The following is a 14,951-nucleotide window of genomic DNA, read 5'->3' on the forward strand; positions in this document are numbered from 1 at the left end:
TTGGCTATTCAAAATTACTATCAAGTTTGAAGGTTTTAAACCATGGAAAGACAAAGAAAATGTTGAGAGATCTGTCAAATCTCCATTGGAAAAAATTATAAGAAAACTCATAAATTTGCTAAAGTTTAAATACATAGTTCCAAGTAAAGTTCAAATACATAATGCCAAGTTAGTTTAAATATTACTGTGCCAAGAAAGATATAAAAAGTCAAGTAATTTTATATAGTGACAAATAAGATGTACAATGACAAAAAGTAAATTTAAATATATAGTGCTAATAAGATATATAGTACCAGTTGAGATAAACAGTTCAAGTTGTGATATTTAGTTCAAGAAAGTTGAGATGTATAGTTCAGCTTGAGATATATAGTACAAGTTGAGATAAATAGTTCAAGTTGAGATATATAGCTCAAGTTGAGATATATAGTTCAAGCTGAGATATATAGTTCAAACTGAGATATATATTTCAAGAAATTTTAGATATATAGAACAAGTTAAGATATATAGTACAAACAAGTTTAGGCACCCCCCCCATGTATATTTCCTATTGCACTTGTGTCAAAATTACGGTAGGTAGGTAGGTTTTCTTTTTAAACATTATATATAGATCAGTATATATTATATACAAAGCACTTCAAGTACTGGGCAAAACCAGCTCAATTTGATGCACAAATCAATCTGGGATATTTTTATATACTTTTTATTTTTTATTTTACCCTGGGGGAAAAAAGATGCTTGGTCAGTAATGATAAACATGGACTGTGGGTCAACTGGAAAAACAATTTTTTAAAATTATTTTTGACCTTAGATATATACAGTACAAGTAAGATGAGGTACATAGTACATGTTTAGATATCGCCAAAAAGCATAAAAATAAAGAACAACAAATTAAAGCATGGAAAATGCTGATGACTTAGTTTAAAAATACTTTTTCATATAACCAACCTAAAGAACATAACTCCCGAGATATTAATTGTTTTTAACGCTATATTTTTCTGTATTTTCCTTTCTTTATAAGTCACTAGAAAAGTTATATTAACATCTGAAATATTTATTTATTTATTTTTTGGGTGGGGTAGAAATTATTCTGATTTCCTTTCAAAATGCACTGGCCATTGTTTCAATTGTGACTAGTAGATATCTATGATAACTAGTATCAGGTCTCCTCATTTAGCTAATGCTGAGTTGCCTCCCTTAGCATATAAATTTACATGGATTATAATGTTCATTTGATAACCTCTACAAAATGTAACATGTAATATGTTGGATAAACACTTCAACAAGTTTATAAGAGAATGAATAATCATCACTTCAATATAAAAAAATTATAGCGATCTTCAGTTCTCCTCTAATGTTTCAATATATTTTAATACAAATAATCACTCTTTACTTGATTTTTGTTCATGCTAATAGATATTGCGCATGGAGAGATGAATAGACTGATAAAGGAAAGTTGCTGGATTCATAGATACTCTGTATCCCACTGGCCTTAATTCCAAGGCAGTATATAAAATTGTATCAAATTTTGATAAAATAATTGACGTGTTGTATATCTTTTATAGATAAATTATTATGGAATTAGTTGGTTTGGACCTTTACTTACAAATTAAAATAAATATGACAAAAAAATTGATTAGAGCACACAAAATTGGTTTCAGGCTGGAAATGTTATTCTCCTTCAACTGGGGGAGAAGAATCATCTGTGAAAAAATTGAACTGTTAGATGACTGCAAAGCTAACCTGCATATATAATGACATAAACAAAAATGATCTACAGTTGCCAATGCTGACTCTAACATGGAGGTATAGTATAACAATTCCCCTGTACTTTGTGTATGTGTGCTAAGTTACAAATAATTTTACTCAAAAACACCTTGAAAAGCCATGCAATGACTCACTTTCAATAGTTCTGCTGCTGTGGCTCTCTGTTCTGGATTCTTGACTAGACACTTCTGAACAAAGTCTATAAACTCTGATGACCATTTGTCGGGGTTTCTAAAAGATGGTGGAGGTTTGGTTGGAATCATGAAGATGGCCTGTTCATTAAAAGATAAATAAAAAATATTACACAGAAATCTGGATGGATGAAACATACTTGAATAAAAATTCTTACAGACTGAGATGTTTTTTTTTATTGTCTTGTTCTTTGCTACATGTGTACAAAACAGAACTCTCTGATAGCAGGGTATTTGATACCAGAATCCTGACCCCAGTTTAACTAAACTTCTCAAATTTTCTTCCTCAAATTCTTTTCTTATTGCTTTGCTAGAAAGAATGCCTTTTTCACTTAACATTAAGCAAACAAGAATTTTAATAAAGTCACACATTTTTCTATTTTTTTTGGAAAGAATCCTCTTTTATTTTGGAAATCTTTTTTCCACTAAATAAAATACCCATCTTAAAATTTAAGTTATTTTAATTTTTTCTTCTACTGTTATGTGTGGAACCCCTCCACCAATTGTGATAAGCATCACTAGATACTGAAAAATCTCATTTTGTGTAGACATTTTGAAAAAAATTAGGAAGATTTTGTCTGATTTCGTCTCAGGGTTCATGTTATTTGTGGGAGCTGTGACAGCTCAGTGGTTAGCATGCTGGGTCAAAAATCTGTGACCTGTAGGTTCAAAATCTAACCAAACCAGCCTGGGCCAGCTACTGAGCAATGGGCAAGACACTAAATGGGCTGGAAACTAAATAGCCTTTCATGTGTTGATGTCCATCAGAATCTTATACAACAATATGACAATAAAACTACTGGGCTGAATTTCTTTCCTTTTATCTTCATTAAATTACCTTTACCGCCTTTAATTGCTTGTACTTTATAGTTAGCTGTATGAGAAAATTGTCCATCCATAGAACTGATGTGAAAAGAAGCCTCAGTCTGCCTCTGATCACTCACCTTAGTGTCATCTACCAAAAAGTTGAATACGTGGGTAGTTGACATAAAAGTCTGAGCTACGATGGTACAGGTTTTCCTATTTTTAGCAACAGTGGCTACAACTGATAATGAATCACATAAAATGAATTTACATAAAATTTAGAGGCCTATAAAACAAGACACTTTCTGTGAAAATTCATCATATTCAATTCAGTGGCTTTTGAGAAGAATTCATTTTAAAGTTTTCCATTTCATAAAATGTTGGCTGTATCTGATGATCAGCTGGAATCATCTGTATAAATCTGAAAAGCCTCCATACCAGAATACTTTCTGCCAAATTTGGTCAAATTCTGTCCAGTGGTTTTATTAAAGAATACACTTAAAGCTGACAATCACGATGTGTTTCTGTGTCATTTGAGTTTTAAATGGCTTCATGTCAATGTCCTTTGTATAAAAATTTATTTTTATTTTATGTGACAGTGGCATATTTGATGGCAGGTTGGAATCATCTGTTTATAACTGAAAAAGCATTCATGCAAGAATACTTTCCCTTTCATTAGGTCAAATTCTGTTTAGCTATTTTTGAGATCAGGCCAATTAAATGTTTTTCTATTTTTAGTAACAATAGCCATATCTGAGAGTGGACTGGCATCATCTGTACACAATTGGAAAGCCTTCATGCCAGTGTGTTCTGTCAAGATTGGTTGAAATCAGTCAACTGACTTTTTTAGAAGCTGAAAATAATAACTGCTCACAGGGCCCCACATAGCAAAGCAGTTTAAAATGCTCACTGTTACAGATCAATGTCATCTGACCTCTGCATGAGTTCAAGTCTCAGGCTTGGCCATTATGGGTACATGAGAAAGCTTGCCAGTAGCTTCCCATGGGTCGGTGGTTCTTCCTGGGGTTTTCCCAGGTTCTTTCTCCACCAGTTTTAATGGTTACCATGTATAGCCTACCTTGCACTCAAAAAAAGGAGTTAAACCCCTTAACAACAATAACTGCTCACAGATGACACACAATACAAGCAGGATCATAATATAAGCTCACTTGGCTTTATGGCAGGGTGAGCCAAATGTAGAAAGCACACAGAATTAGAAAATGCACATTTCATGACAAGTATTGGAGGGTTTTATGTGCACAAGAAATGCTTACTTCATGCTATGACAAAACATTTCAACACCTGACATCTTTTGATCAACCATAAACAGCTTCATTGAACATAACAAGTGTGATCTTTGTTTTTCTTTGTCATGACTTCCACATTTAATGGTGTTTTAAATGACAAATTGTAAATATCAACATAAAATACAAGAGAGATAATATATTTATTTTATTTATCAAAAATTAAAACATACCCTCATGGGATGTATATCACCATATGGTGGTTTACCTTCTGCCATCTCTAATGCTGTAATACCTGAAAAAGAGGGCACAGAATAATGTTGTAGAATGATATTCATGCCAAATACTAATGCTATTAACGTTGTAGAATGATAGTCATGCCAAATACTGCTGCTATTAATATTGTGGAATGATAGTCATGCCAAATACTACTGCTATCAATGTTGTGGAATGATATTCATGCCAAAGACTACCGCTATCAATGTTGCGGAATGATAGTCATGCCAAATACTACTGCTATTAATGTTGTGGAATGATAGTCATGCTAAATACTACTGCTATTAATGTTATGGAATGATAGTCATGCTAAATACTACTGCTATTAATGTTGTGGAATGATATTCATGCTAAATACTACTGCTATTAATGTTGTGGAATGATATTCATGCCAAAGACTACTGCTATCAATGTTGTGGAATGATATTCATGCTAAATACTACTGCTATTAATGTTGTGGAATGATATTCATGCTAAATACTACTGCTATTAATGTTGTGGAATGATACTCATGCTAAATACTACTATCAATGTTGTGGAATGATATTCATGCCAAAGACTACCGCTATCAATGTTGCGAAATGATAGTCATGCTAAATACTACTGCTATTAATGTTGTGTAATGATAGTCATGCTAAATACTAATGCTATTAATGTTGTAAAATGATAGTCATGCCAAATACTACTGCTATTAATATTGTGGAATGATAGTCATGCCAAATACTACTGCTATCAATGTTGCGGAATGATATTCATGCCAAAGACTACCTCTATCAATGTTGCGGAATGATAGTCATGCCAAATACTACTGCTATCAATGTTGTGGAATGATATTCATGCCAAAGACTACCTCTATCAATGTTGCGGAATGATAGTCATGCCAAATACTACTGCTATTAATGTTGTGGAATGATAGTCATGCTAAATACTACTGCTATTAATGTTGTGGAATGATATTCATGCTAAATACTACTGCTATTAATGTTGTGGAACGATATTCATGCCAAAGACTACTGCTATCAATGTTGTGGAATGATATTCATGCTAAATACTACTGCTATTAATGTTGTGGAATGATATTCATGCTAAATACTACTGCTATTAATGTTGTGGAATGATAGTCATGCTAAATACTACTATCAATGTTGCGGAATGATAGTCATGCTAAATACTAATGCTATTAATGTTGTAGAATGATAGTCATGCCAAATACTACTGCTATTAATATTGTGGAATGATAGTCATGCCAAATACTACTGTTATCAATGTTGTGGAATGATATTCATGCCAAAGACTACCGCTATCAATGTTGCGGAATGATAGTCATGCCAAATACTACTGCTATTAATGTTGTGGAATGATAGTCATGCTAAATACTACCGCTATTAATGTTGCAGAATGATATTCATGCCAAAGACTACTGCTATCAATGTTGCGGAATGACAGTCATGCTAAATACTACTATCAATGTTGCAGAATGATATTCATGCCAAAGACTACTGCTATCAATGTTGCGGAATGATATTCATGCCAAATACTACTACTATTTATGTTGTGGAATGATAGTCATGCCAAATACTACTGCTAATAATATTGTGGAATTATATTCATGCCAAATACTACTAATATTAATATTTAATAATAATGATGATGATAAATCTGAACTAGTAGCAATGGGTTCGTCAAAATCGGCCCTGTTCACTACAGTAAGTTTCATGTGACCGTAAACAGAGGAATCTATGTAAAGAAATCAAAGGAGATGGGCATTCAGGGGACATAACTCATGTAAATGATGACATGGAATTTTTTACTCCAACTCCTCATAGTCCTGTCAATGTGAGCAACAAAAGGATGTTAAGTAAATGAGACACAAAGTCTATGAAACAAAGTTCACATTAAATTTCATCATGTTATGTTGAATTGTTTTTGAGATTACAAGCATCAGACCAGGTAGAGATATGAAGCGGATTGACTTGGACCATAACTGTTTGGGAAAATGAAATAAAACACTAAAATGCATGTTTAGTGTAAAAGAAAATGTTCCTAGCAAATTCCATCAGAATATGGTGAGCTATGGTTCTTGAGCTACCATCATTGCAAACAACATTCTGAGTTACCATGTGAGGACAAGAATATTGCTAATTAAGTACAAAATGAATGTATGATCCAATATACCTACCAAATTGCATTAGATTATATTGAATGTATGATACAATATACCTACCAAATTGCATTAGAATATATTGAATGTATGATACAATATACCTACCAAATTGCATTAGAATATATTGAATGTATGATACAATATACCTACCAAATTGCATTAGAATATATTGAATTTTTGATCCAATATACCTACCAATTGCATTAGAATACACTGAATGTATAATACAATATACCTACCAAATTGCATTAGAATATATTGAATGTATGATACAATATACCTACCAAATTGCTTTAGAATATATTGAATGTATAATACAATATACCTACCAAATTTCATTAGAATATATTGAATGTATGATACAATATACCTACCAAATTGCATTAGAATATATTCAATTTTTGATCCAATTTACCTACCAACTGCATTAGAATATACTGAATGTATGATACAATATACCTACCAAATTGCATTAGAATATACTGAATGTATGATCCAATATACCTACCAAATTGCATTAGAATATATTGAATGTATAATACAATATACCTACCAAATTGCATTAGAATATATTGAATGTATAATACAATATACCTACCAAATTGCATTAGAATATATTGAACGTATGATACAATATACCTACCAAATTGCATTAGAATAAACTGAATGTATGATCCAATATACCTACCAAATTGCATTAGAATATATGGAATGTATGATCCAATATACCTACCAAATTGCATTAGAATATATTGAATGTATGAACCAATATACCTACCAAATTGCATTAGAAAATACTGAAATACAATATACCTACCAAATTGCATTAGAATATATTGAATGTATGATACAATATACCTACCAAATTGCATTAGAATATATTGAACGTATGATACAATATACCTACCAAACTGCATTAGAATAAACTGAATGTATGATCCAATATACCTACCAAATTGCATTAGAATATATGGAATGTATGATCCAATATACCTACCAAATTGCATTTGAATATATTGAATGTATGATCCAATACACCTACCAAATTGCATTAGAATATCCAATATACCTACCAAATTGCATTAGAATATATTGAATAGGTTTTAAGCTGGGCCAGTTCCAAGTAACATGATTTGTTAACTTTTGAGGGGCCTAACTATAAAAAAAACTGGAACTGACAAAAAAAAAAAAACATGTGAAGGCAATCAAGGTTTCCATGACAAGGTACGGAAAAAAAAATATGCAAAATGGTTATTGAGCTTTATTAAAATTCAACTGGAAAATAGGAAATCTTTGAAAGGCAAATGCGCATTCATAGGAATTCACCTACCAAACTGCATCCAATTATTTATTAGTGTTGCAAAGCTTTGGTAGTTATAAAAAGGGAATGGACGTATTGACCATCACATGGAAATAGTGATTACCACAGGCCTTGTGCATCTCAACATGGAACCCTAATAATGTGGCAAAGATTAATTGTTTTTGGACATTTATCTCACTCAAACATATTATTTCAAAGCAGATTATCAATATCCAGTCCTAACATACAAATAAAATACAAAACTGGGACTCTTTTGTAACTTTATGCACAGGCATCATGAGTCAGAATTGTACAAAATTTGACAAACAATTTTCCAAGCTTCAGGCCATTTTTTCATGACATGATGTACACTTCCTTTCAGATGACAGGAATATTTAGTGAGGTGTAATATTCATTCTTTTCTGTTTTGCCAAGGAAAGGAGAGTCATTTTCCTATGTAAATTCAATGTTAACATGTCTTAAAGCACTGTCTAAATAATTTCAACACATAAAACACTTTTTCTAGTTTGAGGCAAGGACCAAGTTTATGTCTTGATTAAATAAAGACCACCTTATAGTAGAATGTAAAACCCCTATTATACATTATCAAGAGACCCATATGGACAACACTCTTGCTGGTTACACAACAGTTAGTAAAACTATCTCTCAAACTTTGTATACTGTTAATTTTACCAATTTTATTTTGTCAGATACAAATTCTTTCCAAAGTAAAAGAAATAATTCATCAGTCATAGTCATTACTCATAATCAAAGTCATCCTAGATCTTTAAATGGTCAGATCCTTCATGTCATCCAAGATCTTTAAATGGTCAGAGTCCTTCAAGTCATCCAAGATCTTTAAACAGTCAGTCCTTCAAGCCATCCAAGATCTTTAAATGGTCAGAGTCCTTCAAATCATCCAAGATCTTTAAATGGTCAGAGTCCTTCAAGTCATCCAAGATCTTTAAACAGTCAGTCCTTCAAGTCATCCAAGATCTTTAAATGGTCAGAGTCCTTCAAATCATCAAAGATCTTTAAACGGTCAGAGTCCTTCACACAAATTGATATTATAATACACAGGTTGGTGGGTTTTTTATTTCATGGTTTTCTTTACTTTTGGAACTGCTTCAGACGAAACCCACACTGCGGTTATTGTGAAGGTAAAATTGAAAAAGTAATATACAAATTCCATTAATTTATGAATTTTAATGGCACTCAGTATATGAAATGCAGTGACATAATGTAAAATCCATTTAATAACATATAAATGGCAAATGTTTCAGGCACTTTAACTCAAACTCAATTTCACCAAACATATTAAACTTGCTTCCAAATATTACAAAATTTCAAACAAAGAAAATTCTTTTTTAAACAAGTCTCAACATAAATTTTTCACTTAGTGTTTTACAAAAAATATATTCTTAATGGAGCTAAATCAATATTAGAAAGAAAAAAAACAATTACTTGCAAACAAATATCCACATATGTATTTGCCTAAAGAAATTATGATCTTTCAATGCAACATAGCACACAGCTGAATCCCTAAACTTTATTATTGTTCAATTTTTATAACTGATCTATTGAAATTCCTAATTGTTTCCAGGGGAAGAACTCTGTAACCACAAACTTATGATTCTTGATATTCAGCATCATGGGATCATGGGTTACCTCTACTACTTTGCTTTAACTGAGAGAGAGAGAGAGAGAGAGAGAGAGAGAGAGAACAGGTATTTGATAGCAAAGTAATTGTTTCAACTGAATGCAATTTAAGATCAATCTCTAATGGAACAAAATTTCATTATGTGCAGATCTTCTTAAAAAAAAAAAAACAACTTTAAGGATATCTTTATGATACAAGTATTTCTACCAAGTATACACAAAATCCATTAAAAAAGAGTCACCAGAGTATCAACAACTTCAGCCAATCATGCGCAACACCCCCAAACCAATATGTGTTGACCCTGCTGTTTATTAAACTCATGTGAAATTTTGATGATATCAGCCTATATTTTAAGTTATACCAAAATTTGGTCAGAAATATGGCCTTCAGATTAGTATCAATCTTAGCAAATCAGATGCAAGATCACCTTATTAATACTGATGGATATTGCCCAAAATCAAACATATCCAAGTGCTTGATTATTTAATTCCACACCACATGCTTGATCAAAACTGGATCTGAAATGTGGACTCCAGAGTCAAAGATGTGACAATCAGATGCAAGTTGACCCCATGAATATATACACAGATCTCACTCATAAATTCAAGTGGCTGAGTAGTCTAAAGCGCTGTCTCGGTTACGAATCACTGCCATCTCACCTCTGTCTGCACCGGTTCGAGTCTCGGATTCAGCCAATGTGGGTATGTGAGAAAGCTTGCCAGTAGCTTCTCGTGGGTCGGTGGTTCTTTCTGGGGTTTTCCCGGGTCCTTCCTCCACCATTAATACTGGCCGCCATGTATAGCCTATCATGTGCTGAAAAAAGGCGTTAAACCCCACAACAACAACACTCATAAATTCATCCAAGATATGGATAATATAAACCTATCTTCCGGGTTTTAACAAATTCAGATAAAAAACATGGTCACCAAAGAGGTAAAAAAACAAATATTAACAAATGAATAGACAATGAACCAAGGGCCATGATATAATCTCACTAAACCTTACAGCCATATGATCTAATAAAAATGAGGGAATATTTTCTGCACCTGAAAAACATGTCAATAGTTTGTTGACAACTTCTGACCCTCTCTGGCCCCTAGATAACATGGAAATATTTGTAGAATCACATCATATCTAAGCTCAAACTCTAATGCCATTAGCCAGATGTGGCAGCTTGTATAAACAATTAGGGAACAGAAGTCTGCACTCAACATTTTCTTCAAAAATACAGATGCCACATATATGAGGAATCACACTGTGACCTACCTTCTTACCTATGCAATATATATTTGCATATTATAAAAATGTAAACTTTATCTTACCTAAACTCCATATATCTGCTACGCAGTCATATCCTATTTCTTGTATCACCTCTGGTGCCATCCAATATGGCGTTCCTATCACAGTATTTCTTTTGGCCATCGTATCCTAAGGAATAAATAGAACGTAAGTGTCCAAATTTAGTAACTAACTTCATAAGGTGCATAATACCTTAAAATGTTTACATTTTACCACAATGCTAGTGAAATATTTTTAAAAAGGTACATTTTACCACACCACTAATTTTGAGGTGACAAGTGTTTTCATAAAATATAAAAGCAGAGAACATTTACAACCATCATAATCTAACGGTATAATCCCTGAACCCAACATCAGTATGACCAGATTACAAAGCATGAACACTGCAGATTCATGTTCAGTAAAATAAAATAAACTTTTGGAAATAAATTTGAATGGTAATAATGCCAGAATCGTGGTAATGATGTTCTCAGTACCATGCATCACAGATTGCTATAACTGTGGTAATAATGTCAACAGTACATGCATCATAGATACATGCATCGTAGATTGCACTAACTGTGGTAATGATGTCAACAGTACACACATCATAGATTGCTATAATTGTGGTAATAATGTCAACAGTACATGCATCACAGATTGCAATAACTGTGGTAATAATGTCAACAGTACATGCATCATAGATTGCTATAACTGTGGTAATAATGTCAACAGTACATGCATCACAGATTGCTATAACTGTGGTAATAATGTCAACAGTACATGCATCACAGATTGCTATAGCTGTGGTAATAATGTCAACAGTACATGCATCACAGATTGCTATAACTGTGGTAATAATGTCAACAGTACATGCATCACAGATTGCTATTACTGTGGTAATGATGTTCTCAGTACAATGCATCACAGATTGCTATAACTGGTAATAATGTCAACAGTACATGCATCACAGATTGCTATAACTGTGGTAATCATGTCAACAGTACATGCATCACAGATTGCTATAACTGTGGTAATCATGTCAACAGTACATGCATCACAGACTGCTATAACTGTGGTAATCATGTCAACAGTACATGCATCACAGATTGCTATAACTGTGGTAATAATGTCAACAGTACACACATCATAGATTGCACTAACTGTGGTAATAATGTCAACAGTACATGCATCATAGATTGCACTAACTGTGGTAATAATGTCAACAGTACATGCATCATAGATTGCTATAACTGGTAATAATGCAAACAGTACATGCATCATTGATTGCTATAATTGTGGCAATAATGTGAACAGTACATAAATCATAGATTGCTATAACTGGTAATAATGTCAACAGTACATACATCATAGATTGCTATAACTGGTAATAATGCGAACAGTACATGCATCATTGATTGCTATAATTGTGGCAATAATGTCAACAGTACACACATCATAGATTGCTATAATTGTGGTAATAATGTCAACAGTACATGCATCATAGATTGCACTAACTGTGGTAATAATGTCAACAGTACATGCATCATAGATTGCTATAATTGTGGTAATAATGTCAACAGTACATAAATCATAGATTGCTATAACTGGTAATAATGTCAACAGTACATACATCATAGATTGCTATAACTGGTAATAATGCGAACAGTACATGCATCATTGATTATTACAACCATTGTAAGAACATTGTAAAGTGAAACTATATGACTGACTCTTGCAGGCTAAAGACAATGCAATCAAGAAGTGATAATTTGAAAACTGTTATACTATAGATTCCTGTAGGCTAAAGACAGTACACAAGGAAGTGGTAACTTTTAAACTGTTACACCATGCTGTCCAACCCATGGCCTGCAGGCGAATTTAAATGGCCCGCCAGAACTCGAGCATCTATATAGTCGTTGCTTTTCAGTTTTCTGCTGCAGTCCTCGGCTTCAAGAAAAACATTTTTCTGTGGCCCATGGTGTAAAAGTGGTTGGACAGCACTGTGTTACACTATAGACTCAGCCTAAAGACAGTGCACAAGGTAGTGGTAATTTGAAAACTGTTACACTATAGACAGTGCAATCAAGCAGTTGTAAGTTATAAATATAATACATTAGCCTCCTTTAGGCTAAAGACAGTACAACCAAGTAGTGGTCAATTTAAACACTACAAAAAAGGCACATGAAGTAATTCTCATTTGCAAGTCGTTATATGTTTGCCCAGTAAAGTGTTACAGATTCAGTCTGCATTTCTATAGTATCAAAAACAAAGACATCATAAGTAACTAATGGTCACAGCATGCTGTCTGGCAAAACAAGACATACGATGATCATAGCATTCTGTGCAGCAAAGTGTACAGCACTTTATAGAAATTTTACTCAACAATATAAAATATACAGACTGGTCTAAAAGAAACTAAATTATGATAAAGTCATATAACAAAATAGTTTTGAGCAAACTTATATCTGGCTATTTTAAGAACACTCACTGTTAGCTGGCCAGCTACTCCAAAATCAGCAAGTTTGGCATGGCCCTCTGTATTAAGCAGAATATTCCCTGCCTTTATATCTCTGTGTATTTTCCTCTTGGAGTGGAGATAATCTAATCCTTTGAGGGTGTACAGAAGAATTGTAGCTATCTCATCTTCTGTGAGCTGAAATAATAATACATATATGTACATACTACACCCATTTTACACTCCAGTTGAAATAATTATATATACAAACATGTACATACTACACCTGCTTACACTTCAGCTCAAATAATCATATATACAAACATATACATACTACACCCATTTACACTCCAGCTCAAATAATTATGTATACAAATATGTACATACTACACCTGCTTACACTCCAGCTCAAATAATTATATATACAAACATGTACATACTACACCCATTTATAATCCAGTTCAGGTAATTATATATACAAACATATACATACTACACCCATTTACACTCTAGCTCAAATAATTATGTATACAAATATGTACATACTACTCCTGCTTACACTCCAGCTCAATTAATTATATATACAAACATGTACATACTACACCCATTTACACTTCAGCTCAAATAATTATATATACAAACATATACATACTACACCCATTTACACTCCAGCTCAAATAATTATGTATACAAATATGTACATACTACACCTGCTTACACGCCAGCTCAAATAATTATATATACAAACATGTACATAATACACCTGCTTACACTCCAGCTCAAATAATTATATATACAAACATGTACATAATACACCTGCTTACACTCCAGCTCAAATAATTATATATACAAACATGTACATAATACACCTGCTTTACACTCCAGCTCAAATAATTATATATACAAGTATTTACATACTACACCCATTTACACTCCAGCTCAAATAATTATATATACAAATATGTACATACTACACCCATTTACACTCCAGCTCAAATAATTATATATACAAATATGTACATACTACACCCATTTACACTCCAGTTCAAATAATTATATATACAAACATGTACATAATACACCTGCTTATACTTCAGCCTGTTTGTAGAGGATAATTAATCACCCTGTTAAAGTCAACTTCTTGGATTGAAATCAAACACAAAGCAACTAGGATATTAACTAAGCAATAAATTTGCATCATATGGTCAGCATTGACTGATCATGAAACTCATGGGAAACCTGACAAATTATGAAACTCATGGAGACCTCAGTTAGTTGAATCTTTTCTGTAGATCTGACTAAATAAAGTAAAAACTTGTGGATGCTATTTCACAAGTTATATGATGGGACTGCAAATTCAACAGTGAATTGTTTTTGATAATGCAATGACTTGCATACATTATATAATGTTGGTGGCAGCATATATTGAGCTGGCAGCTGCCATCTCCAACATAATACACAGTCATATCACAGTCTTGAATTTGGCTGTAATCAGTCTTGGCATATTCTCTGATGCTGCTATTGTCTCTACTGACTGTCTTTAGTGACATCTATTAATACTAGTTCATCTGCCACAAAGCTTAAATTCATATTTCCTGACTGCTTCACTGTCTCTAAACACACAGACTACTACATAATGACTTTTTCCAGGTAATATAAATCAGTATCCTTCAAGACAACAACTGTAGCAGAAGATACAGTGCCTATAACTAAAACATTACAAGGATTAAATGAAAGAAACCTTGAATCAGCGGTTGATTCAGAGATCCTGATATTTGGACATGAATCAGCATAGGACAGTGACAGTGCTGT

The 14,951-nt window shown here is 32.8% G+C and overlaps 1 protein-coding gene across 3 annotated transcripts in view; it reads right to left on the minus strand.

Moving 5' to 3' along the window:
• Positions 1-14,951, minus strand: part of LOC149783254 (serine/threonine-protein kinase 3-like) — an 82,042-nt gene that overhangs the window by 43,706 nt on the left and 23,385 nt on the right. For all 3 annotated transcript variants that reach the window (XM_089931485.1, XM_089931486.1, XM_089931484.1), the window contains 4 exons: positions 13,173-13,337; positions 10,726-10,831; positions 4,237-4,298; positions 1,899-2,036 (listed from right to left, as the gene is read on the minus strand). In XM_089931485.1, the coding sequence (XP_089787611.1) occupies positions 1,899-2,036; positions 4,237-4,298; positions 10,726-10,831; positions 13,173-13,337 (471 nt within the window). The remainder of the gene's footprint in view (positions 1-1,898; positions 2,037-4,236; positions 4,299-10,725; positions 10,832-13,172; positions 13,338-14,951) is intronic.

Source organism: Sinohyriopsis cumingii, chromosome 14 (genome assembly GCF_028554795.1).
Source record: "Sinohyriopsis cumingii isolate HCF-2022 chromosome 14, ASM2855479v2, whole genome shotgun sequence".
NCBI lineage: Eukaryota > Metazoa > Mollusca > Bivalvia > Unionida > Unionidae > Sinohyriopsis > Sinohyriopsis cumingii.